At 43.3% G+C, this 24,524-nt stretch overlaps 4 protein-coding genes across 9 annotated transcripts in view; all 4 read left to right on the forward strand.

The window, feature by feature from the left end:
- The window catches only part of LOC6725036, a 58,778-nt gene extending 46,180 nt beyond the window's left edge, over nucleotides 1-12,598 (forward strand). For 4 of the 6 annotated variants that reach the window (XM_039297952.2, XM_039297954.2, XM_039297953.2 and 1 more), the window contains 7 exons: nucleotides 6,427-8,343; nucleotides 8,436-9,200; nucleotides 9,286-9,464; nucleotides 9,786-9,978; nucleotides 10,044-10,249; nucleotides 10,346-10,565; nucleotides 10,701-12,598. In XM_039297952.2, coding sequence (XP_039153886.1) covers nucleotides 6,427-8,343; nucleotides 8,436-9,200; nucleotides 9,286-9,464; nucleotides 9,786-9,978; nucleotides 10,044-10,249; nucleotides 10,346-10,565; nucleotides 10,701-10,961 — 3,741 coding nt within the window. In that variant the 3' untranslated portion in view covers nucleotides 10,962-12,598. Of the gene's footprint in view, nucleotides 1-283; nucleotides 1,697-5,014; nucleotides 5,475-6,426; nucleotides 8,344-8,435; nucleotides 9,201-9,285; nucleotides 9,465-9,785; nucleotides 9,979-10,043; nucleotides 10,250-10,345; nucleotides 10,566-10,700 lie in introns of those variants that run through there. The other 2 variants (XM_039297950.2, XM_039297955.2) reach the window with 2 other exon arrangements.
- A 1,963-nt stretch (nucleotides 12,599-14,561) lies between these two features.
- LOC120285377 (hsc70-interacting protein 1) lies at nucleotides 14,562-16,997 on the forward strand. The gene is made up of 4 exons (XM_039297962.2): nucleotides 14,562-14,853; nucleotides 14,934-15,055; nucleotides 15,246-15,892; nucleotides 15,979-16,997. Exons 1-4 carry the CDS (start codon nucleotides 14,681-14,683, stop codon nucleotides 16,168-16,170), a joined length of 1,134 nt encoding a protein of 377 aa, XP_039153896.1. The 5' UTR covers nucleotides 14,562-14,680; the 3' UTR covers nucleotides 16,171-16,997.
- Nucleotides 16,998-17,467: 470 nt separating this feature from the next.
- LOC120285376 (ubiquitin carboxyl-terminal hydrolase 36-like) lies at nucleotides 17,468-21,270 on the forward strand. Its single transcript, XM_039297959.2, has 2 exons — nucleotides 17,468-19,229; nucleotides 19,732-21,270. The coding sequence occupies exons 1-2, from the start codon at nucleotides 18,037-18,039 to the stop codon at nucleotides 19,829-19,831; spliced, it is 1,293 nt and encodes a 430-aa protein (XP_039153893.1). The 5' UTR covers nucleotides 17,468-18,036; the 3' UTR covers nucleotides 19,832-21,270.
- Nucleotides 21,271-21,758: 488 nt separating this feature from the next.
- On the forward strand, nucleotides 21,759-24,195 carry LOC6725037 (hsc70-interacting protein 1). The gene is made up of 4 exons (XM_002106032.4): nucleotides 21,759-22,051; nucleotides 22,132-22,253; nucleotides 22,444-23,090; nucleotides 23,177-24,195. The coding sequence occupies exons 1-4, from the start codon at nucleotides 21,879-21,881 to the stop codon at nucleotides 23,366-23,368; spliced, it is 1,134 nt and encodes a 377-aa protein (XP_002106068.1). The 5' UTR covers nucleotides 21,759-21,878; the 3' UTR covers nucleotides 23,369-24,195.
- The last annotated feature ends 329 nt before the right edge of the window (nucleotides 24,196-24,524 follow it).

A 24,524-nucleotide genomic window follows, 5' to 3' on the forward strand; every position in this document is an offset into this window, starting at 1 on the left:
TCTCACTCATCCCTTTTTAGGCAGTGTGTGATCGGCACCCGCGACGCGGAGCACCGTATTGATTCGGGTGCGCGCACAACGGGGTGTCTTGTCTACATGTTCAGATTTATACTGTGTGTTTGTAAGTACCCGCGATGTGCGTGGCGGGTAGCACCCGCACACAAAATTGTAGGGTGTGAGTCGAGTGGTAAAAAAGTGCCACCCTTGCAGTTCTCTGTTTCTAACGCCGAAGTCAGCGTGGGCAGCGCAGTCAGCGGTCTTGCCAACAAGAACAAGCGCGAAACATCGCGAAGCAACGAGAGCATGGCAGAGCCGCAGAGCAGCAGAGCAGCAGCGAGAGGAGCACCGCTGAGAGCAGAGAGCAGAACGACATTTCGGCTGCAGACGGCGGTGGTGTCGGTGTCGTTTTGGTTTTGTCGGCGGTTGCTAAACACAATTTAAGTTCACTCGGTTAGCAGACATTACACACTGCCTGCTCTCATACATATTTACGCACTTGTATATACATGCAATGTGTCTGTGTGTGCGCAAGAAACCAGAAAAAACGAAAAGTACAACATTCGTTGAGTCGCGTTCGGCTTAATTTTTTTTTTGTGTTACCGTGTGTGTGTTTGTGCTTTGGATTTGCCAATTTTAGCCGACTGGCTCTCAGTGTCGAACTTAAACTTAAAGAGCGAGCAACGTGACGTGTCGCCCAGTGTCGCTTAAAATTCGCGCACACAACTTCCTACTACAAAAAATCGAAAGAAAGAAGGAGAAAAAACGTTAAAGGCGAGACTTGTTTTTTTTCTTGTGCATCTCTGTGTGTTTGTGGATGTGTGAAGAGAAACAAAGAGAGGGAGATAGACGGAGAGTCGCAAAGCGAGAGAGCTAGAGCAGCTGATTCAGCCGGCAAGTGTCAGCTGTTTCGAGCCTGAGCGAGATAGAGCTAGTTTAGCGCGGCGAACATGTTATGTCTTGTACGCCGTCTCCTCTTTGCGGTTCATTCGCTCTAGCAATGCTCCAGCAACAACAGCAACAACTGGAAATAAGAGAAGCACAGCAAAGGCAACAACAGAATTCGCGTTTACAACTAAATAACTATTATAAAGATATACCCCAAAATCAACATCATATGCAAAACTGTCAGGATTTTCTACAAGTTCAGCAAACCGTAGAAATAAACAAGTTGCATTTTGTACAAAAAACACAGCAGCAACAATGTTATATGCAACAAATTCACCATCATCAACAACAGCAACAAAGGCAAATCGTTGATTATCAGCGTGTCAATGAAAGGGCGCACATGCAACACACACAAATATCATTGCAAAGTCAGCAAAAAATATCAGAATTGCAACAAATACAACGTTCGGAAAGAAAACCAGAACTGTTGCAAATACCAGAAATACTACAAAAACAGCAATTTCAAACAGCTCAACAAAAGCAAACGAAAAAGCAAGGTGCAAATACAGCAACGATAACATCGCTTAACAGCAATAGTAATAGCAACAATAGTAGCAGCAGTTGCAAGAACTACAATAACACTAGTAACAGCAACAAAAATAATATCGACAATAATAGCAGCAATAGCAGCGGCAAAATAATGTTAGCCTCTGCCAGCGCCTCTGCCTCCGCTCGGAAACGCAGTCGCAGCACGAGTAACGGCAGCAAAAGCAACAACAAAACTGCCAGTGGCCGCATATTTACAAAAAGCGTGAGTATGTTTGGTTGTTTTTCCTTTCTTTTCTCTCCGTCTCTCTCTTTCCCTCTCTCTGTTTACATTGAGCTGTTTTGTCCGTGCACGTGCTAGACGATGTAGAGAGTGAGGGAGAGAGCGAATACAATAACAGCTCATTGTGCTGAGCGCCCAGCCTGCGTCGACTGCGACACCAGCGTTAACAGCGACGCTTGCAAAATTGGGCCACAAAAAGCAACAAAAAGAAACTATGTTAATGTTAACCCGATGGGAATTAATAAATAAAGCAATAAATCGCTTGGGAAAACAAAAATAGAAACGCGGATAGGAAACCCATAAAATTTTGAAATTTCTGATTAAATAGAAACGCTTTAGAGACTCGTAATAATTTTAATGATACGAATAATGGACAGAAAATTGAATAGATAGCTGAACCTAACGTTGATTTGTGGCGAAATAAATTCGTAATAAAGAAATACAATACTTATTTTAATAAAACCAAAAAGTTGAACAAATAAATAATAATTGGTATAAAAATCGAGCTCGAAACGCTGAGATTAGTCGGAAATCCATAATCAAAAATTTCCCACAAATTTATATCACCCCTTCCTTTTTTAAAATGGGTAAATTAAGTGCTTTTTATTGCAGCACCAATTCATTTCCCCCTTTTAGATAATGTTTATATATTTAAATTGCCAACAATTTCAATAGCCTAAATTTAAAGAAACAACAACGACATTTATTCATTCATTTTTATAGCGGAGCAGATGTTATATCGCTCTCTCGTAGCTTAATCAGCCGCTCTCGTGCAACTTCGTGTCCTCTTCGGCTCGTCATTCGGGTCTAAAAATAAAACAGCATGTGTGTGTGGCCGCTCTTTGGTGCCATTTGTTGTTGTGTTTTTTGTCTGTAAGCAAAAGGCAATGAAAACGAAAATTTGCGTGACGTCTCTCGACCTTGACTCATCGACGTGAACTGTTAAACTGCGCCAGCAGATGCGGCGCGACTGAGAGCCGACAGCGCAGTCGAGCCGAGTCCGAGTTGCGGTTCGATGTATTTTTGCTGTGCTTTTTCTGATGTGTGTTTGTTTTTGCTGTTTTACTGCTTTTTCTTTTGTTTTCTTTGGCTCGAAGTCAACGTCTCTTGCGGGACAACAGCAAACCAGTTTAAAAAATACACGCTTACATCAACATTGCCCTATCAACAATATTGCCAAAAAACCCGAAAAGAAACTGGTTCGCTTAGTATTTTCTTCCTTAATTGCCACTTTGCAACTAGGAGGTACCAATTCTTGAAATATTATTTGGGAATAATAAATATAACTATTTGACTGTAAATAACAGCATAACAGACTTTTCAAGCACTATTGGAATGTATCTCTTCATAATCATATCTCATCCTAGTTTGCTCGTCCCGTCACTTCTCTCTCTCTCTCCGCCATCCTCTCGCACTGAGATTTTCTCTCAATAAGAAATGCATATGCGTAATGCATGTGAGTTCCGTTGGTTTTCAGTGCCACACCCACGCAACGCCCAACCACCCACTTGTGCCCGTCTTCCGGTTTCCTTCCCTTCTTTCTCTGCTACCCTTCCCTTTTTTTTCATCCTTCCAGGTCCATGTACCCGTATTCCCTATTTGTTTTGTGTGGAGAAAAAATTAACTTTATTTTTTTATTGATATCTGATAGCTTCTATACAAAAGAAATTAAAAGTAATTAGAGTGAATCAAATTAAATGTATAAATTTCCAGTTCACTTAAACTTTTATTTTAATTTATACAATTTTACATCGAGAGACCTAATTTTTGGGCTGTGCAATTCCATTCCATCTCGGTCCGCATTTCCATTCCACATTGGCTCCTCTGCTCTTTTCGCATGCACCTCTCTGCCTCTCCCTTTCGCACTGCCCCTCACTCTCTTCTCCCTTTCGCACTGCAGTAGCATAATCATCATCATAGATTTATCTCATTCGCGCCCACGTGAGGCAAAGGCACGGCCCAAAAATTAAGTCGTCGTCGTTTGTCGCTTTGGGTTTTGCGCTTCTCCTTCTACGTCGGAACACACTTCTTGTTCTGCTTGGCCCCCCTTTTCCGAACCCCCCTCGTTATCGTCAGCTCATTTTATCGTCTCGCTTCTCGTTGTGCAGGCTTATTCTCGGTTTTTCAATTTTTCTCAGTGTTGTCAATTTTGTGTTTCGCTGGCCGTTACAATTTTCATGCATTAGCCATATTTGGAAAAACTTTTTTGTTAGTTCGCCCCGCAGCTTTTCCTAATGCTTCCGTTTGCTGCTGCCTGCCTTCTCATTCTCATTCTTTTGGTATATGGTTTGGGAATGAACGGCAACCATGCGACAGCTATTGTCAAATGATAATGAGGGGTGAACTGAAGAGAAACATGCTTTCATTTTAGATCTTCAACATTAAGGACACCGCTGAATTTCCAATATTAATTTACGTTAGATTAATAACAATTTGATCAGAAAATTAGGGAAGTGAAGTTCAACAAAACGAAATGTTTCAAATTGTATTCACATTCTCCTTCTTGCAACGTAAAATTTAATATTTATGTTCTATGCTTTGTATTATATTCCTAACCAATTAAATGCAAACTGACCAATGGAACGCATTGCACTACTTTTTTTTTCTCCAATCCAATCAAAATTATTTCTTTGATTTTTGGAGTTTCCATTTAGAGTTGATCATATGGCTATTCCATAGCAACATAGTCTATATATATAATATATTTCGTTCGAAAATTAAAAAAAAAAAAGAACGATTTAAATTGTTTGACAGTTGTGTTAAAACCTCTAGCTAGTTTTCCAGTTATCTTGATCCTGGCTGTATTACTTCTTTTTCCATAGTCGAAGGGCAGCACTGTTGCCATGTTGTATTTGTTTGTGGTGTTGTGGTAATGGCGCCCTCTGCCGGCGTCGTCGCTCGCGAATTGACAAAGACGCCGGCTGTCTCTCGTCACTCTCTCTCTCTCTCTCTTGGACTCCTCTCTTTTCACTCCCCACGGTGTCCCCACCCCTCTTCTACATCATTCGGCTAGCAGCAGCTGCTTTCCGTTTTGGATTGGAAGTTCGTTGGAATGGAAGGCAGCAGCGAAAGAAGAAGAAGAAGCTGCAACGCCGCGAAGCTGGCAGCGCAGCTTGTATTTGTAGTTGTAGTTGGCGGCGTGTGTAGTTTGCTTTCGCTGTTGTTTTTAATCGAACGCGCGCACGGCAGATGCGCAGAAAAATATTTATCACCCAAAGACAAAATAGGAAAAAAAGCATTCAATATAGTGTATAAAGCAATCGTGATAATTTTAAGTGTACTTTTGTCCGTTTTCGTTTCGGTTTCTTTTTCGTTTTCGCAAATAAGCGAATAGTTACACTCGCTCTTTTGCTCGTTCCGTCGCACTCTCCCTCTCGCCGCTCTTGTTCTTCCTCTTGGCTTGCTAACTCTCTGTGTGTTTGCACCTTCTTCTTTCTTTCGCTCCGCTCATTACCATTTTACAAACACACAAGCGCACGATGAGAGCGACTGCAAAAAAATCGGAATAAACACGGTTATAATATATATATACAAATAAACCATATATATGTGTTTATGTTATGTATATATACATAAAGGAAAATAACAAGGCAAATGTGAAAATTAGTGCAAACTGAACGAAAAGACAAAAATAAAACAAAAGGAAAACCAAATGTGATAATATTGTAATAGAATGTGAAAAGCAAAACACACACAAATACACAACTCACGCACTTAGCCACGTATGTGTGTGCAGAAAAATATGCGGCGCTTAAAAAAGGTGAACGGGAATTTGACTGAAAAATTGTACCATTAAAATACAATTTTCATACTAAAAAAAAAAAGAAAGTTTACAGAAAATTGAAATCGAAAAGTGAACCAGTGCAAAAAAACAAACAGGAAAGGGTCTTAGTAGCCATTTTCATTTCCAGTAAAATTGTTCAATTTTTACATTGTCTGCGCTTTGCTTTTTAATAAAACATTACATACACACATACAAATGCCGCTGCATTCTGGCTCTCTTTCGCTGCTGTTATTTCCCTCGCACTCTTGAGCACGCAACGCATGCCGCAGCCGCGCTATTTTCGTCCCGCTCGCACCCGTGCACTTATTTTGCACATTCTCCTTTGCTGCCTCTTCTGTTACCACCGCTCGGGTTGCCACCTAGTCGCGATTTCCGAATATCGTGCATGTGGCAGCACTATCTCACCCAAAGCGAAAGAGAGGGCGAGAGCAACTGCAAAACGAAAGAAGCAGCGGAGCAAAACAAAAGCGGCGGCAGTGTTGCAAAGTGCATAAAGCCGTCAGTGAGAGACGGAGTGTAAATTATATCAAAGAGCTAAACGAATAAAATTCCATCAAAGAAGAAAAATAAATAATAGAAATCATTATTGTTGGGGCAAACATATATTCACACCATTCCATACGATAAATGCATTGAATTGCAGAATTAAGCCATTGCAGACGTAAAAGAAATATTTATTTTCGAACAATTTTGAGTTTACAACAACAAAGAAAATCAATTATTTTAATAATTTATGTATTAAAAATTGTTCGAATCGCTGGCAAACAAAGCTATTTAATATTCGAAAGTTATAATTTTTTTTTTGTTATCAAAGAATGCTCTTCGAAATGGCAACGTCATGTGCAATTAAATAACGCACGTTTATTTTAATAGTACTAAGTATTTTAATCCAATACTTATGAAAATATTTCTTTGCTTTGTATTACAGATGTCCCCCGGCGCCCATTTGCAGATGTCCCCGCAGAACACTTCGTCCCTAAGTCAACACCATCCACATCAACAGCAACAGTTACAACCCCCACAGCAGCAACAACAGCATTTCCCTAACCATCACAGCGCCCAGCAGCAGTCGCAGCAGCAGCAGCAACAGGAGCAACAGAATCCCCAGCAGCAGGCGCAACAGCAGCAGCAGATACTCCCACATCAACATTTGCAGCACCTGCACAAGCATCCGCATCAGCTGCAACTGCATCAGCAGCAGCAACAACAACTCCACCAGCAACAGCAGCAACACTTCCACCAGCAGTCGCTGCAAGGGCTGCATCAGGGTAGCAGCAATCCGGATTCGAATATGAGCACTGGCTCCTCGCATAGCGAGAAGGATGTCAATGATATGCTGAGTGGCGGTGCAGCAACGCCAGGAGCTGCAGCAGCAGCGATTCAACAGCAACATCCCGCCTTTGCGCCCACACTGGGAATGCAGCAACCACCGCCGCCACCACCTCAACACTCCAATAATGGAGGCGAGATGGGCTACTTGTCGGCAGGCACGACCACGACGACGTCGGTGTTAACGGTAGGCAAACCTCGGACGCCAGCGGAGCGGAAACGGAAGCGAAAAATGCCGCCATGTGCCACTAGTGCGGATGAGGCGGGGAGTGGCGGTGGCTCTGGCGGAGCAGGAGCAACCGTTGTTAACAACAGCAGCCTGAAGGGCAAATCATTGGCCTTTCGTGATATGCCCAAGGTAAACATGAGCCTAAATCTGGGCGATCGTCTGGGAGGATCTGCAGGTAGCGGAGTAGGAGCGGGTGGCTCAGGAAGCGGGGGAGGTGGCGCTGGTTCCGGTTCTGGAAGCGGTGGCGGCAAAAGCGCCCGCCTGATGCTGCCAGTCACCGACAACAAGAAGATCAACGACTATTTCAATAAGCAGCAAACGGGCGTGGGCGTCGGTGTGGCAGGTGGTGCGGGAGGCAATACCGCTGGCCTCCGAGGATCACATACCGGAGGTGGCAGCAAGTCACCCTCATCCGCCCAGCAGCAGCAACAGCAGCAGCAAACGGCGGCACAGCAGCAGGGAAGCGGTGTTGCGACGGGAGGCAGTGCAGGCGGTTCCGCTGGCAACCAGGTGCAAGTGCAAACGAGCAGCGCTTACGCCCTTTACCCACCAGCTAGTCCCCAAACCCAGACGTCACAGCAACAGCAGCAGCAGCAACCGGGATCAGACTTTCACTATGTCAACTCCAGCAAGGCGCAGCAACAACAGCAGCGCCAACAGCAACAGACTTCCAATCAAATGGTTCCTCCACACGTGGTCGTTGGCCTTGGTGGTCATCCACTGAGCCTAGCGTCCATTCAGCAGCAGACGCCCTTATCCCAGCAGCAACAGCAGCAACAACAGCAGCAGCAACAGCAGCAATTGGGACCACCGACCACATCGACGGCCTCCGTCGTGCCAACGCATCCGCATCAACTCGGATCCCTGGGAGTTGTTGGGATGGTCGGTGTGGGTGTTGGCGTGGGCGTTGGAGTAAATGTGGGTGTGGGACCACCACTGCCACCACCACCGCCGATGGCCATGCCGGCGGCCATTATCACTTATAGTAAGGCCACTCAAACGGAGGTGTCGCTGCATGAATTGCAGGAGCGCGAAGCGGAGCACGAATCGGGCAAGGTGAAGCTAGACGAGATGACACGGCTGTCCGATGAACAAAAGTCCCAAATTGTTGGCAACCAGAAGACGATTGACCAGCACAAGTGCCACATAGCCAAGTGTATTGATGTGGTCAAGAAGCTGTTGAAGGAGAAGAGCAGCATCGAGAAGAAGGAGGCGCGACAGAAGTGCATGCAGAATCGCCTCAGGCTCGGACAGTTTGTTACCCAACGAGTGGGCGCCACATTCCAGGTAAGAATTAAGAAAATATGGTCTTATTATTATTGTTGGTGGCCTCGCTAGAATCTAATTGTTAACGAAAACATTTAATCGTAAATTTGCAGGAGAACTGGACGGACGGCTATGCGTTCCAGGAGCTGAGTCGGCGGCAAGAAGAAATAACCGCTGAGCGTGAAGAGATAGATCGGCAGAAAAAGCAGCTGATGAAAAAGCGTCCGGCGGAGTCCGGACGCAAGCGCAACAACAACAGCAACCAGAACAACCAGCAGCAGCAGCAACAGCAACACCAGCAACAGCAGCAGCAACAAAATTCCAACTCGAACGATTCCACGCAGCTGACGAGCGGAGTTGTTACCGGTCCAGGCAGTGATCGTGTGAGCGTAACCGTCGACAGCGGATTGGGTGGCAATAATGCGGGCGCGATCGGTGGCGGAGCCGTTGGTGGTGGCGTTGGAGGTGGTGGTGTTGGAGGCGGTGGTGTCGGAGGCGGCGGTGGACGTGGACTTTCTCGCAGCAATTCGACGCAGGCCAATCAGGCTCAATTGCTGCACAACGGCGGTGGTGGCTCGGGCGGCAATGTCGGCAACTCGGGCGGCGTTGGCGACCGCTTGTCAGATCGAGGAGGAGGAGGTGGCGGCCTCGGCGGAAACGATAGCGGCAGCTGCTCCGACTCGGGCACTTTCCTGAAGCCAGACCCCGTATCGGGTGCCTACACAGCGCAGGAGTACTACGAGTACGATGAGATCCTCAAGTTGCGACAAAATGCCCTCAAAAAGGAGGACGCCGACCTGCAGCTGGAGATGGAGAAGCTGGAGCGGGAGCGCAATCTGCACATCCGAGAGCTCAAGCGGATTCTTAACGAGGATCAGGTGCGCCTAGTTTCACACTGTGCCCATTTCCTACATGCCACTTATCTTACCTTTGGCTATATTTATCTCTCTATGTACCTTTCAGTCCCGCTTCAACAATCATCCCGTGCTGAATGATCGCTATCTTCTGTTGATGCTTCTGGGCAAGGGCGGCTTCTCAGAGGTCCACAAGGCCTTCGACCTGAAGGAGCAACGCTATGTCGCATGTAAGGTGCACCAATTAAACAAGGATTGGAAGGAGGATAAGAAAGCTAATTATATCAAGTGAGTAGTAAAACAGAGCAGGAAAAGTCAATGGGGGAATGCAATGCCAATTGGTTAGACAATAAGGATATAGTTTTCTTAAAGGTCACGTTAGCTGCTGCTGCTGTGATGTATTAAAAATATCATGGTACTTTTAGATCAGACTTTTTGCGTAGATGATATATATTTTTGGTGCAATACATCTTTCTATCAATTATAATTGTATCGTAAAGTGAAACAACACACACTTTAGGGATAAAATGTAAAAGCTCAGCTTTATATTCATATAAATATACTAAAGTCTTCCTCTTTTGAAACCCTCGCTAACAACACAAAATTCAGACACGCTTTGCGGGAATACAACATTCACAAGGCACTGGATCATCCGCGGGTCGTCAAGCTATACGATGTCTTCGAGATCGATGCGAATTCCTTTTGCACAGTGCTCGAATACTGTGATGGACACGATCTGGACTTCTATTTGAAGCAACATAAGACTATACCCGAGCGTGAAGCGCGCTCGATAATAATGCAGGTGAGTTTGTTAAAAATCGCAAAAACAATTCAACGAAAATAAACAATTCAAATTTCTTCGCCCAGGTTGTATCTGCACTCAAGTATCTAAATGAGATTAAGCCTCCAGTTATCCACTACGATCTGAAGCCCGGCAACATTCTGCTTACCGAGGGCAACGTCTGCGGCGAGATTAAGATCACCGACTTCGGTCTGTCAAAGGTGATGGACGACGAGAATTACAATCCCGATCACGGCATGGATCTGACCTCTCAGGGGGCGGGAACCTACTGGTGAGTTATTGGACCACGTTGTTGTACCAAATAACCAATAGATTCGAGGACCCATTATTAATGTGTAAATTGTTTATATTTAAAAAAAATGTTCAGGTATCTGCCACCCGAGTGCTTTGTCGTGGGCAAAAATCCGCCGAAAATCTCCTCCAAAGTGGACGTGTGGAGTGTGGGTGTTATCTTCTACCAGTGTCTGTACGGCAAAAAGCCCTTCGGTCACAATCAGTCGCAGGCCACGATTCTCGAGGAGAATACGATCCTGAAGGCCACCGAAGTGCAGTTCTCCAACAAGCCAACCGTTTCTAACGAGGCCAAGGTGAGTTGTCTCTGACATTTAAAACAAAACAGAGAGCTGTGTTGTTAAGTTCTTATTATTATCATTATTGTTATTATTATTATTATTATTCTTATTATTCTTATTATTCTTATTATTATTATTATTATTATGCAGAGTTTCATTCGGGGATGCTTGGCATATCGCAAGGAGGATCGCATGGATGTGTTCGCACTGGCCAGGCACGAGTACATTCAGCCACCGATACCGAAACATGGACGCGGTTCGCTCAATCAGCAACAGCAGGCGCAACAACAGCAGCAGCAACAACAGCAACAGCAGCAGCAACAGTCGTCGACGTCACAGGCCAATTCTACAGGCCAGACATCGTTCTCTGCCCACATGTTTGGCAATATGAATCAGTCGAGTTCGTCCTAGCTGCCAACCAAGCGCAATTCGAACTCATAATTCGCCGCCGCCGCAGTAGCAGCAGCAACATTAGCTGCCAGTCAACAGCAACTTCAGCACCAGCAACAGCAACTCCAAATCCAGCAATACCAGCAGAATCAGCAACTTCATTTGCAAAACAGCAGTAGCAACTATGCGGCCACGCTTCTAGATGCAGCGGCCTTTTGCTACGAAACCGTGATGGATGCAGCCCACTTCCAAAACAACAATAATAACAGCACCATCGTCAAGAACAATATGCAGACAATGCCGGCAAACGCTGCCAATGCTGCTGCAGGGGGAGGGGGAACACCGACCTATCAGGGAAAATACAAGCGCTGGCAGCAGCAGCAGTTACAACAGCAGGCGCAACTCCAACAGCAGCAGCACAAGCTGCTGTTGCAGCAAGAGCTGCTCTAAAATATGAAGGGAATTATGACAAGCGAGTTTAAGAGAACGAGGAGCTGCCTGCAACACTGCCGCCGTCAGCAATAACAACATCCGAAGAAAATTCACAGCGAGTCGCAAAGCATCAACAAACAAAGCAAAAAACGCAAAAAAGGATTATAAAGACGCAAAAAACAGGGGACATTTGCAATGGGAAATAACAAATGATTGCATTATCTGCTGGATTATGTTTGCGGTTCAAACATTAAAATTACACTCATACACACAAGGTAGACACTGCAGACTAATTTTGCCTTAAAAGAAACAAAACGAATAATGTTAACTGTAAATTTTCACTTTGTGTCCATGCATAGTTACTAGTAATGATGATATAAATGTATAAATATATATAAAATATAAAAATTATATAAATATATATTTATATATATATATATATATCTGCATAAACATTCAAGCATACTAGTAAATCTTTATAAATATATTTATATATATATATTTATCTCTTCCTTTTAACGCTTTTAATCGGAAAAAACATCCCAATTATATTTTAATTCAATTTGAGATATAAAAGTCATTTTTGTTTGTTTTGTATCAAAATCCAAAAAAAATTGATTTAAAAATAAAAGTACCATAGACATAAACACCACACACACACACAAACACACACATATATATATATATATATATATACATTTGTATATAGTCGTATCTGAACCACAAACGAATCCACAGATATAAAAACTGAAAAATTCATAGAATCAAACCATTTTTTTATATGCCACAAAGAAAAGAAAATAAATAGAAATGCAAGAAAAATCGAGAAAATTCATGAGATCAGATCGGATCAGAAAAATCAACAGAAAATAAACCTATTTGAAGTAAAATACTTCTAAATACATAGTAAACTAATGTAATAGTTTTTATTAAAATTACACATATATGTATCGATATATATACATGTTTTTTTTTTTTAATTTTAAAATTATAATTGTAATGCACTATGCGTAAATTGTATTAAAAATTAATATCCAAGGCATATTAATAGAAATATATATACATATATAAAACCTGCAAAAAAACATGAACTACCAAGCTAAATGTTTCAATAATATATAGTTCTATATGTATGTAAAACCGATATGAAATCTGCCTACAGCCAGACAAAAAAAACCTTAAAGAGAAAGATCAGAAGAGGAAAAGAAGAGTATGAGCGGGGAGTGAAAGATGCAAGATTCATCCAAAAACGAAAAATATTTTTTTCTTAAGTCTACGCAAAACAAAATGAATGAAAAGTAACCCGAAATTAGTTTTTAGAGTATAAGTGAAAAAAAAATGGAAAATAACGCGATAGAAAGAAACAAAAATGGACGCAGATATAAGGACGGAAAGCAGAACAAGAGTAAAAAAGCAGCGGCAACAACTCCCTAAAAATAGCAAAGAGCATTGTAAATATTTATATAAATAATTTATGCCTAATTAAAGTTTAAATTAATGAAGAAAACCAGCAAAAAAACATAAGAAACCAGAAGAACCATTTCAGATTTGTATGCAAATTTGTATATGTACGTACTTTCCTTTAATTTTAGCCAATCAGTTTGTAAGATTACAATTTTTTTTTGCATCTCTATAAAGAATAATGATATGAGGATAATGATTCCGATTTTTTTTTCCGTTTAATGTAACCGTTAGAATTAGCCCATAATGGTCGATATCTAAATGTGTGTGTATATCGATGTGATGTCATCGATTGTCGATAACGATTGGATGCGAGAGTGTGTTAATTTAATTTGATAAAAGATAAAGAAAAGCAAGGAATGTGAAGATAATGAAAGGAGATGCATAGAGGATGAGAGCGAATCTATCTATTATATAATTATGTAAAATGCACATCTTTAAATTATAAATTATACATATTTAAAAGGAAACTATTATTATTATTTTGATTACCATTACCATTATTTTTTATTATCACTTAACGGTTTCGGTTTGATCCACAGCGAAACCAACAACAACCAAGAAACAGAAACAACAAAAAGAGAAACAAAATAAATAAGCGAAATGTTTGATAAAAAAAAACCACGAGATGTTTTAATTTATTTGTCTTTAATTCTTCGATTTTATTGAGTTTTTCATAGAGAAAGTTGTCACACTCAAGAACACACACGCAAGCGTATAAAGCTAAACAAATTAATACCTACTAAGTGTTTAAATAGTACTAAACGAATCAAAATATAAATACTTAAAAAGAAAAAAACGAAAATAAAAATAAAAACAGCAGCAGAAAAAAACGATGAGACAGTTGAGGCAGACGAGAAAAACAAAACCCATTAAATTATTTGTTGAGTATTTTATTAAAAAATAATTACGATAATAATTAAAAAGTTTAAATTGAACGAATTGCGAAAAAAACTGAATATATATATATATATATATATATATTTATATATATATGTGTGTGTATATATACATATATGTATGTATTATATATAAACAAATTATTTAATAGTTATGCTAAAAAATTATTTAAAGTGAACGGATATGAAAAATATTTGTATGCGAGCGAGCATGGAGAGAAGGGCACTCAGAATAGGCCATCGCCACCACCCACTCCCTTCCGATAACCGAACATCACCACCAGTTTTCACCATTTTCTGACCCTTCACCCCTTCAACCAGACACACCACAAACACAAGAAAAGGCGAAGAAAGCCGAAAAAGAACAATGCAAACACGAAATAGGCGGCGACGACAGAGATAAGTGCGAAGAAGATACTAAATCAATAAGTAAACATAAAAATTAATTAATAAATTAATTCCATAACAAAATGAAAAAAGCTAAAAAAAACATCAACAAAACAAAAGACAAAGGCAAACAAAAAACATGACGAAACATTGAAAATAAAAAAAATACTAAAATGATTAACAGAAAACTGTTTTAATGTCAATGGGGGCACACATAAACTTCTTCAGCAATAGTTATAGACTTAATTGTGGCTCATTACATTCTCGATCCTATGTGAATATGTATATATATATATATATGTATATGTATTTAGTTTTGGGGTATGTGGCGGAAAATTGCTGTTATCTTTTTAAAAGTTGTCACATTTTCCAGCACTATCGTACGCACAAAATACTGAAAAATACAAGAGCAAAGCGATAAATACCGACGATTAATTCTCAGTACTTTTTCATGGTATTTATGCATGCCAATCGATAGGGCAGAGCAAAAGTGGACGTAAAGCTAAGCAAATATTGCAAGACACCAGATCTGAAAACATCGAGACAAAACGGAATTCAGTAATGGCTTTCACATTGGAAACCGGGGATCTGAAGAAGCTGAAGTACTTCATCGACTATGCGCTTGAGAATCCCACCTTCTTGAACATGCCGCAGCTGCAGTTCGTCAAAGATTTCGTGGAGAAGTTTGGTGGCACGGTGCCGCCTGGCCAATTCAACGGTGGCAGCGCCGGAGGGTAAGTTAACCGCACTATTTGACCAATTTTCAAAACAACACGATTGTATGGTTTGCTCATCCCGCGGCTTGTTTTTCCAGCAAGTGCCCATTCGGCGGCGATGCTGGTGCCAAGGCCAACGAGCCGGCCAATGCCTCCGTGGATAGCGAGGACGAAAAGTCCCTCTCCGATCCTGAGTCGGACGTGGAGCTGGACATGGAGGGTGAGTGTGCAAATTCTGCCGAGTCACGTGGTCATTGGGGGTCACAACCCTGGACTTTGATGCGTTGCTGTCGCAGTGCTGGCAGTTGCTTTATCATATATCCTTTCGACACTGCAAACTTAGCGTTTACCCAAATTCAAATCCTGCAGTATTAATATATGTAATACGCCAATTATCCCGATGCCTTCAGGTGTGATCGAGGCGGACAGCGACCCCGCCCAACCCATGGGCAACTACAGCAAGAAGGCCACCGAAGAGGAGGTGGAGCAGGCGAGCGAGCTGCGCGCCCAGGCGGCCTCCGCCTACGGCCAGCAGAAGTTCGACGAGGCCATCGCCTTGTACACCAAGGCCATTGAACTGAGCCCGGGTAATGCCCTTTTCCACGCTAAGCGTGGTCAGGCCTTCCTCAAGCTGAAGAAGCCGAATGCCTGCATTCGGGACTGCGACATGGCGCTGGAACTCAACTCGGATTTGGCGGCTGGCTACAAGTTCAGGGGACGCGCCCGTCGCCTCCTCGGAGATTTTGAGCTGGCTGCCCATGATTTGCGCCAAGCATGCAAGCTGGACTTCGACGAGGAGACAGACGAGTGGCTAAAGGAGGTCACTCCGAATGCCAAGAAAATCGAGCAGCATCGCGTGAAGCAGGAGCGTCGCCAGGCAGAGCGTAAGATCAAGGAACGCCAGCGGGATCAGAGGCGCGCCCGTAAGGAGCAGGAAAAGCACAATGTCAGTTCTGGTGGATCATCCGGAGAATTTCCCCCTGGGGCTCCTGGTAACATAACTATATCTGATATACTGGGCTTCATGCAAGATCCCGAGGCGTCAGCCGCCATTCAGGTTCGTGAATACGACTTTTCTATTTCTATTACAAATGCACTAATGGGATTATTTATCAAATCGTTGTTATTTATTAACTTTCGTAGGACATTTTGTCAAATCCGGGTAACATCACGAAGTACGCGTCGAACCCGAAGATAATCGACCTTCTCAAGAAGATGGTGCCCGGTTTCGATGTGGGTGCTGCCTTTGCCCAAGCGGCTGAAAAAGCTGGAGAGCCGAGCGAGCCAAAGCCTAAAAAGGACTCCGCCGACTTCGTCGATGACGGTTTGGACTAAGGTTTAGAAATGGGGAAGTAGTAAGACTGAAACATGCGTCGATAAAAAGAAGTTAACAACCAATCACACGAAATCGAGCGAGATTACAAAACAGCAAAGAAAGAGAAAGAAACAGAGAGCGGGGAGGAAGATGGACTACACGAAACATAAAAGGGAAAGCGGCTGCCTTACACATTTTTGCAGCTGAGAAAAAACAAACATTTCCTAAGCTTTAACTTAACCAACACGTAAAAGAACGGGCGACAATGGAGAGAATTCAAATATTCAAAATACTACAAGCAGTCAGAAGAATAAGCAACATTTATTTAAATCGAGCAGAAAGAGATGTTGGAGATGCTGGAGATGCTTCTTCACATATTATTGAAAAGCATACTTGCGATACTTGCGGCCATTAAAATGGCAAATGAAACTATACAAAGGAGCTAGAATATGCTTAAAAACTTTTCACACTTGCAGTTCACAGGGAAATCAAAAGATTGTCCTGTGACGAACCAAACATGCATGTTTAGACGTCAAGTCAGATTCAAGGGTGCCGATCGATCTAGTTGAACTAAAGCTCGAGAAACAACCAAAACAAAATAAAAAAAACATATTCAATAATATTAGCCTAAATTACCGAGAACGAAGAAAGGGATAAAACTAATCGCATCATTTTGTCAAACAAAATTGTACTGAGTAGGATTTAAATAATATTGTACTAAGCAAATGCATTTAGCCCCCCAACATGAAAGCAATCGCCCACTCACTCGTATTCCAAACTCATTCACACATACATTCATACACCAGTTATCAATGGAAATTAATAAACGAATCAACAAGAATCCGAATTGCTAATGTCCATATTTTTTGGTAAACGGTTTTACTTTGCAAAAAGTGTATTCCTTGATCTTTGCTTGTGTTTCTGGGTAAAAGGGGAGATACCTTTGCTTTCTTTTCGAGCGGGTTGGACAGATGGAGCCCTAGTCCCTTAAACTATCCGGCGCATCACCTGTGCGGGTTGCTCACTTTATATGAAGGACATTGGGTACGCATGGTGTATGAAAGCGTCGATTAGACGCTTCAATGGCTGCACCCTGCACCCTGCACCCTGCACCCTGGATCCAGAACCTATCTACCGCACCCCGCCCCATGTCAGCGCGAAATTGGCTAACGGACAGCTTGGTGCACATGTTCGATTATGGCCAAATCGAGCGACCAAGCAGAACCAGCGGCACATGACCTGGGCTCAGCGATGCCAAGACCTGGGTGGTTGTACCCAGAGGTACTTGATTGCTTTTTAAACTCAGCTTGGTACAGTGTACACGACGATTATTGAGAATCTATGATAGCTTTCTTTGCTTTGATATATTTCACATCCCACAGTTATGTAAATATGTATTTATAAGCAGGTGATATGGTCGATACATATATCAACGAGTATGTCAAATATAATACAGCGAAGTGTCTGCATAATTTTGTTGTACCTGCGCCATCACAGGTACGGCTCCTCTCTCCATCGACTGCAGACGTACCGCTTATGTGCTTGACTGGGTGTCCGGGGTGGTGGATGTGAATGTGGATGAGTGGCAGGAGGGCGCAGGCGCAGCTCAGAACAGCCAAGTTGGTCTGGACTCCTGGCGGCCCATCGCATTCCGTGGCCAGTCGCAGCGCGAGACGGTTAGCCAGTTAGCCAGTGCGGACCGACTAATTCCCAATTTCCGCTCTTGACTAAACTAAAGATTAGAAATAAAGAAAGAAATATCCTTCGTCCGTCCCCTAGACGAAGCAGGTCAATTTTTTTTCCGTGTTACTTGCTCTTTTTCGCCAAGTGTGAGTTGTGTGTTTTGGTTTGGCTTACGTGATTGAAATCGAGACAGCCGGGACATCATGATTGTCAACATGCCCGTCAATGGAACGGGCAGTGCATCCAGCCCCACATCGAATCCCAGCAGCAACAACAACAACAATAGCAGTACCACCAATCAAAATGATACGAACAGTAATCTTCCCGGTGATTACAACTTTCTTAAGCGCAAGTTCGACGATCAGGAGGATCTGGCTTTGGGCCACGACTACGAGCCCATCGGGGCGAATCCCTGGAAGAAGCGACACTTGGACTACGATGCCGGGGATCTGCACTTCCACCTGCAGCTGGAACAGCCACCTAGTAATCCGCCAACCAACGCTGCACCCGCCCAATCCTCGACGTCCTTCATCAACGATCTCTTTTCCTATGAGAGCAGTCTTCTGGTGCCCGCCGTCGCCTATTCGCACTGTCCACCATCGAGTGCTCCTTTGGATGAAAATGGTGGTTGGACCGGTGGCGAGCTGCTTGAGCTGGATCATCGCTATAACTCCGGCCTGCAGGCGGAACTAGGACAATTGAATGCCACTTTGCCGCCGCCACCACCAACATCATCATCAACTCAAAATGCATCCAATCATACGCACCAGTCAACACAACAGAATGCCAGTCCTGGACAGAACCCTCATCAGAATCAACATTTTCTGGTGCCGCAGAAGCAGCGGATACAGTCGGCGGGCCGACGCACCTCATCCGGTTCGGTTAGTGGGGCCAATGAAGCCACCGAGGCGGACTTCGAGGATAAGAACCTCTCGTGGCTGCTCAACTTTAAGTTCGACGAGTTCCCGCACCTATCGCCGCACAATCAGGTTCACGGACAGGCGGTCAATCTGCCGGAGGGCAGTGTTCCACCTCATCCACAATCGACGGCAGTGCCAATCGCCACGTCGCCCTGCAGTTCCACCTCGCCATCATCCGCCTCCGCCGCATCGGCATCCGCATCCGCCACAAGCACAAATCAATCCCTCGGATCGGGTATGGTGGATCAACGGGCCAGATCGCCCAAGAGCTGCTCCAGTGCAGCGATCCCAGCGGCATTAGCAGGAGGAAGCAACGGCTCCGCTGGCGCTTCAGCAGCGGGGGGCGTGGTCGGCGTGGGCTCCACCAAGACTGGGCGCAAGTTCGAGGAGCTGGTGATGGAGGTCACCTCGGAGATGGACGGTAACGACATGATAGTTGCCGAGCACGTTATCGTCGAGGATACTTCGTCCAAGGCGTAAGTGTTGCAGAAATAAAACAATATGACAGTGTCAACTGCTAAATTCTATATTTCCTAATTCTTTTGAAACATTTATTTATACCCGTTGCTCGTAGAGGAAAAGGGTATACTAGATTCGTTGAAAAGTATGTAACAGGCAAAAGCGTATCAAATATATATATATTTTGTTGATCATGATCAATTTTTAAATTTGTTCTCATTTTATTCCCCAATATCTATCGACATCCCAGAAAAATGATTACATTTCGCGTTTGCATTCACACTAGCTGAGTAACGGGTATCTGATAGTCGGGGAACTCGACTATAGCATTCTCTCTTTTGTTTTAATATATTTTCAATCTTTTTCTCTGATTTGTGCGTTCTCCATTTGCTTTCAATGTCGTCCTCCAATCGATGCCGCCAACGAATTTCCCCAACCACGCAATCGCCGATCCACCAAACCACCGAACCACCCACCAATGTGGCTGAAACCCAAAACCAACCACCGCAAAACAAGCAGGCCAAAGAAACCACCGTTCACCTACACGGAGCTCATCGAATACGCCCTCGAGGATAAGGGTGAGCTGACTGTGTCGGGCATATACCAATGGATATCGTAAGTACTGTCCCCCATCGAACCACCCACTGAATCAGCCACCACCGCCCACAGCCCATTCGGATGGACGCCATTTTGTGGAGTGCTAGCCATCCTGTTATTTTTGTTGATGGCAAAAAACACCAGCCAGGATGCAATTAAACAAATCTCAAGCATTTCGTCTTGGCCGTTCCCGTTGGCCATTTGATTTCCTCGTTCGCTGGGTATTTCTTCTTACCATGTTTTCGTTCCTTGGTTGGTAACCAAACTTAAACAAAGTGCCACACACCGGCAAACAAACGATAGCGGCCACAATGAAAGTGCCAAAAGTTAGCAGCTCAAACTAATTTATGGGCTAGAAAATTGCATTTACCTTGCCTTCGCATAAGGTGAAAAACAAAAATGTTGTTAACCAAACTATTTGTGGGTTGTTCAACAAGTTGTTTATGCCAAACTGGTATTCCCTGGTATTATAAGCTAATACGGATAGCGACCCATTAATTTGGGCTTTAACTATGTGTCTGTAGGGATTGTATAGTGGCAATTGTTGAGTATACCAAATTCTTAGTTTTATGTTGATAAGTGCTTAATATTAGTTAGGCATTCAATAGTATTCAAAACTAGTTTATCATTACCTACTTTTCGCACAACGTCCAATTTTTTTCCCGTCATCTTTTTAAAATTCCCAAAATTCCATTCTGGCCACGTTAAGTTGGAAAATATCAATTCGTCGAGAATCGCTGACGAAGAAAACAATAAGTTTTAACACATTTTTCAAGGTTCATTAATTTGGCCCTTCGCCCCCACTGCTCCCCACCTGTTTTTTGTTATTTCTTTCTTTTGTTGTCTTCGAATACCCGGAATCAGTGTAAATATTTGATGCCGCAGCCGCGAATGTTGCGTGTAAATATCCTATATAAATTTACATATAAAACCACCCCGCTCGGGAGGGGAGGCAAATAATTTATGACATTTGCCCATCACCTGCGCACCTGCACTCCGCACCACCCCCCGCATTTAATGTAATGAATCGACAGTCCAAGAAGTTTCGGCTCAGTTCGAATGGGCGTGCAGTTTGGGTAACTTTTCATTAACCATTCACAAATTTACCTTGCGGCCCCCAGTTGGCTGGTGCGTTGGCAAACAGGGGGTTTTCGGCTTTGGGCTTTGGGTTTTTTCGATTTTGGTTTTGGGTTTTCGCAGGGTGGAGCAGGATGGGTTATTTCTCCTGTTTCATCGGGGCTCGAGTTCCAGGGCCGTGTCCTCGCGCAGTCAAGGCGAAAATGGCGCCTTTCAGCCATCAAAAGCCACGAAAGAACTTTGGTTGGCCAAGCCACCCCGATATATGTATATATATGTACATATTTTTTTTTAATTTTAAAATTATAATTGTATAATTGTATGTAACCCGAAACTAGTTTTTAGAGAATAAGTATGAACAAGAGTAAAAAAGCAGCGGCAAAAACTCCCTAAAAATAGCAAAGAGCATTGTAAATATTTATATAAATAATTTATGCTTAATTAATGTTTAAATTAATGACGAAAACAAAAACATAATGAAAATAATGAAAAAAAAACATAATTCCAAAACAAAATGAAAAAAGCTAAAAAAAAACATCAAGAAAACAAAAGACAAAAGCAAACAAAAAACATGACGAAACATTGAAAATAAAAAAATACTAAAATGATTTACAGAAAACTGTTTTAATGTCAATGGGGGCACACATAAACTTCTTCAGCAATAGTTATACACTTAATTGTGGCTCATTACATTCTCGATCCTATGTGAATATGTATATATATATATATATGTATATGTATTTAGTTTTGGGGTATGTGGCGGAAAATTGCTGTTATCTTTTTAAAAGTTGTCACATTTTCCAGCACTATCGTACGCACAAAATACTGAAAAATACAAGAGCAAAGCGATAAATACCGACGATTAATTCTCAGTACTTTTTCATGGTATTTATGCATGCCAATCGATAGGGCAGAGCAAAAGTGGACGTAAAGCTAAGCAAATATTGCAAGACACCAGATCTGAAAACATCGAGACAAAACGGAATTCAGTAATGGCTTTCACATTGGAAACCGGGGATCTGAAGAAGCTGAAGTACTTCATCGACTATGCGCTTGAGAATCCCACCTTCTTGAACATGCCGCAGCTGCAGTTCGTCAAAGATTTCGTGGAGAAGTTTGGTGGCACGGTGCCGCCTGGCCAATTCAACGGTGGCAGCGCCGGAGGGTAAGTTAACCGCACTATTTGACCAATTTTCAAAACAACACGATTGTATGGTTTGCTCATCCCGCGGCTTGTTTTTCCAGCAAGTGCCCATTCGGCGGCGATGCTGGTGCCAAGGCCAACGAGCCGGCCAATGCCTCCGTGGATAGCGAGGACGAAAAGTCCCTCTCCGATCCTGAGTCGGACGTGGAGCTGGACATGGAGGGTGAGTGTGCAAATTCTGCCGAGTCACGTGGTCATTGGGGGTCACAACCCTGGACTTTGATGCGTTGCTGTCGCAGTGCTGGCAGTTGCTTTATCATATATCCTTTCGACACTGCAAACTTAGCGTTTACCCAAATTCAAATCCTGCAGTATTAATATATGTAATACGCCAATTATCCCGATGCCTTCAGGTGTGATCGAGGCGGACAGCGACCCCGCCCAACCCATGGGCAACTACAGCAAGAAGGCCACCGAAGAGGAGGTGGAGCAGGCGAGCGAGCTGCGCGCCCAGGCGGCCTCCGCCTACGGCCAGCAGAAGTTCGACGAGGCCATCGCCTTGTACACCAAGGCCATTGAACTGAGCCCGGGTAATGCCCTTTTCCACGCTAAGCGTGGTCAGGCCTTCCTCAAGCTGAAGAAGCCGAATGCCTGCATTCGGGACTGCGACATGGCGCTGGAACTCAACTCGGATTTGGCGGCTGGCTACAAGTTCAGGGGACGCGCCCGTCGCCTCCTCGGAGATTTTGAGCTGGCTGCCCATGATTTGCGCCAAGCATGCAAGCTGGACTTCGACGAGGAGACAGACGAGTGGCTAAAGGAGGTCACTCCGAATGCCAAGAAAATCGAGCAGCATCGCGTGAAGCAGGAGCGTCGCCAGGCAGAGCGTAAGATCAAGGAACGCCAGCGGGATCAGAGGCGCGCCCGTAAGGAGCAGGAAAAGCACAATGTCAGTTCTGGTGGATCATCCGGAGAATTTCCCCCTGGGGCTCCTGGTAACATAACTATATCTGATATACTGGGCTTCATGCAAGATCCCGAGGCGTCAGCCGCCATTCAGGTTCGTGAATACGACTTTTCTATTTCTATTACAAATGCACTAATGGGATTATTTATCAAATCGTTGTTATTTATTAACTTTCGTAGGACATTTTGTCAAATCCGGGTAACATCACGAAGTACGCGTCGAACCCGAAGATAATCGACCTTCTCAAGAAGATGGTGCCCGGTTTCGATGTGGGTGCTGCCTTTGCCCAAGCGGCTGAAAAAGCTGGAGAGCCGAGCGAGCCAAAGCCTAAAAAGGACTCCGCCGACTTCGTCGATGACGGTTTGGACTAAGGTTTAGAAATGGGGAAGTAGTAAGACTGAAACATGCGTCGATAAAAAGAAGTTAACAACCAATCACACGAAATCGAGCGAGATTACAAAACAGCAAAGAAAGAGAAAGAAACAGAGAGCGGGGAGGAAGATGGACTACACGAAACATAAAAGGGAAAGCGGCTGCCTTACACATTTTTGCAGCTGAGAAAAAACAAACATTTCCTAAGCTTTAACTTAACCAACACGTAAAAGAACGGGCGACAATGGAGAGAATTCAAATATTCAAAATACTACAAGCAGTCAGAAGGATAAGCAACATTTATTTAAATCGAGTAGAAAGAGATGTTGGAGATGCTGGAGATGCTTCTTCACATATTATTGAAAAGCATACTTGCGATACTTGCGGCCATTAAAATGGCAAATGAAACTATACAAAGGAGCTAGAATATGCTTAAAAACTTTTCACATTTGCAGTTCACAGGGAAATCAAAAGATTGTCCTGTGACGAACCAAACATGCATGTTTAGACGTCAAGTCAGATTCAAGGGTGCCGATCGATCTAGTTGAACTAAAGCTCGAGAAACAACCAAAACAAAATAAAAAAAACATATTCAATAATATTAGCCTAAATTACCGAGAACGAAGAAAGGGATAAAACTAATCGCATCATTTTGTCAAACAAAATTGTACTGAGTAGGATTTAAATCATATTGTACTAAGCAAATGCATTTAGCCCCCCAACATGAAAGCAATCGCCCACTCACTCGTATTCCAAACTCATTCACACATACATTCATACACCAGTTATCAATGGAAATTAATAAACGAATCAACAAGAATCCGAATTGCTAATGTCATATTTTTTGGTAAACGGTTTTACTTTGCAAAAAGTGTATTCCTTGATCTTTGCTTGTGTTTCTGGGTAAAAGGGGAGATACCTTTGCTTTCTTTTCGAGCGGGTTGGACAGATGGAGCCCTAGTCCCTTAAACTATCCGGCGCATCACCTGTGCGGGTTGCTCACTTTATATGAAGGACATTGGGTACGCATGGTGTATGAAAGCGTCGATTAGACGCTTCAATGGCTGCACCCTGCACCCTGCACCCTGCACCCTGGATCCAGAACCTATCTACCGCACCCCGCCCCATGTCAGCGCGAAATTGGCTAACGGACAG

The sequence above is a fragment of the Drosophila simulans genome, chromosome X, assembly GCF_016746395.2.
Source record: "Drosophila simulans strain w501 chromosome X, Prin_Dsim_3.1, whole genome shotgun sequence".
Classification (NCBI taxonomy): domain Eukaryota; kingdom Metazoa; phylum Arthropoda; class Insecta; order Diptera; family Drosophilidae; genus Drosophila; species Drosophila simulans.

Coding starts and splice junctions, on each gene's coding strand:
- LOC120285377 (XM_039297962.2), top strand. CDS start 14,681: ATGGCTTTCACATTGGAAACCGGGGATCTGAAGAAGCTGAAGTACTTC. Junction 14,854..14,933: donor AACGGTGGCAGCGCCGGAGG/GTAAGTTAACCG, acceptor TTGTTTTTCCAG/CAAGTGCCCATTCGGCGGCG. Junction 15,056..15,245: donor CGTGGAGCTGGACATGGAGG/GTGAGTGTGCAA, acceptor CGATGCCTTCAG/GTGTGATCGAGGCGGACAGC.
- LOC6725037 (XM_002106032.4), top strand. CDS start 21,879: ATGGCTTTCACATTGGAAACCGGGGATCTGAAGAAGCTGAAGTACTTC. Junction 22,052..22,131: donor AACGGTGGCAGCGCCGGAGG/GTAAGTTAACCG, acceptor TTGTTTTTCCAG/CAAGTGCCCATTCGGCGGCG. Junction 23,091..23,176: donor AGGCGTCAGCCGCCATTCAG/GTTCGTGAATAC, acceptor TAACTTTCGTAG/GACATTTTGTCAAATCCGGG.
- LOC120285376 (XM_039297959.2), top strand. CDS start 18,037: ATGATTGTCAACATGCCCGTCAATGGAACGGGCAGTGCATCCAGCCCC. Junction 19,230..19,731: donor GAGGATACTTCGTCCAAGGC/GTAAGTGTTGCA, acceptor CAAAACAAGCAG/GCCAAAGAAACCACCGTTCA.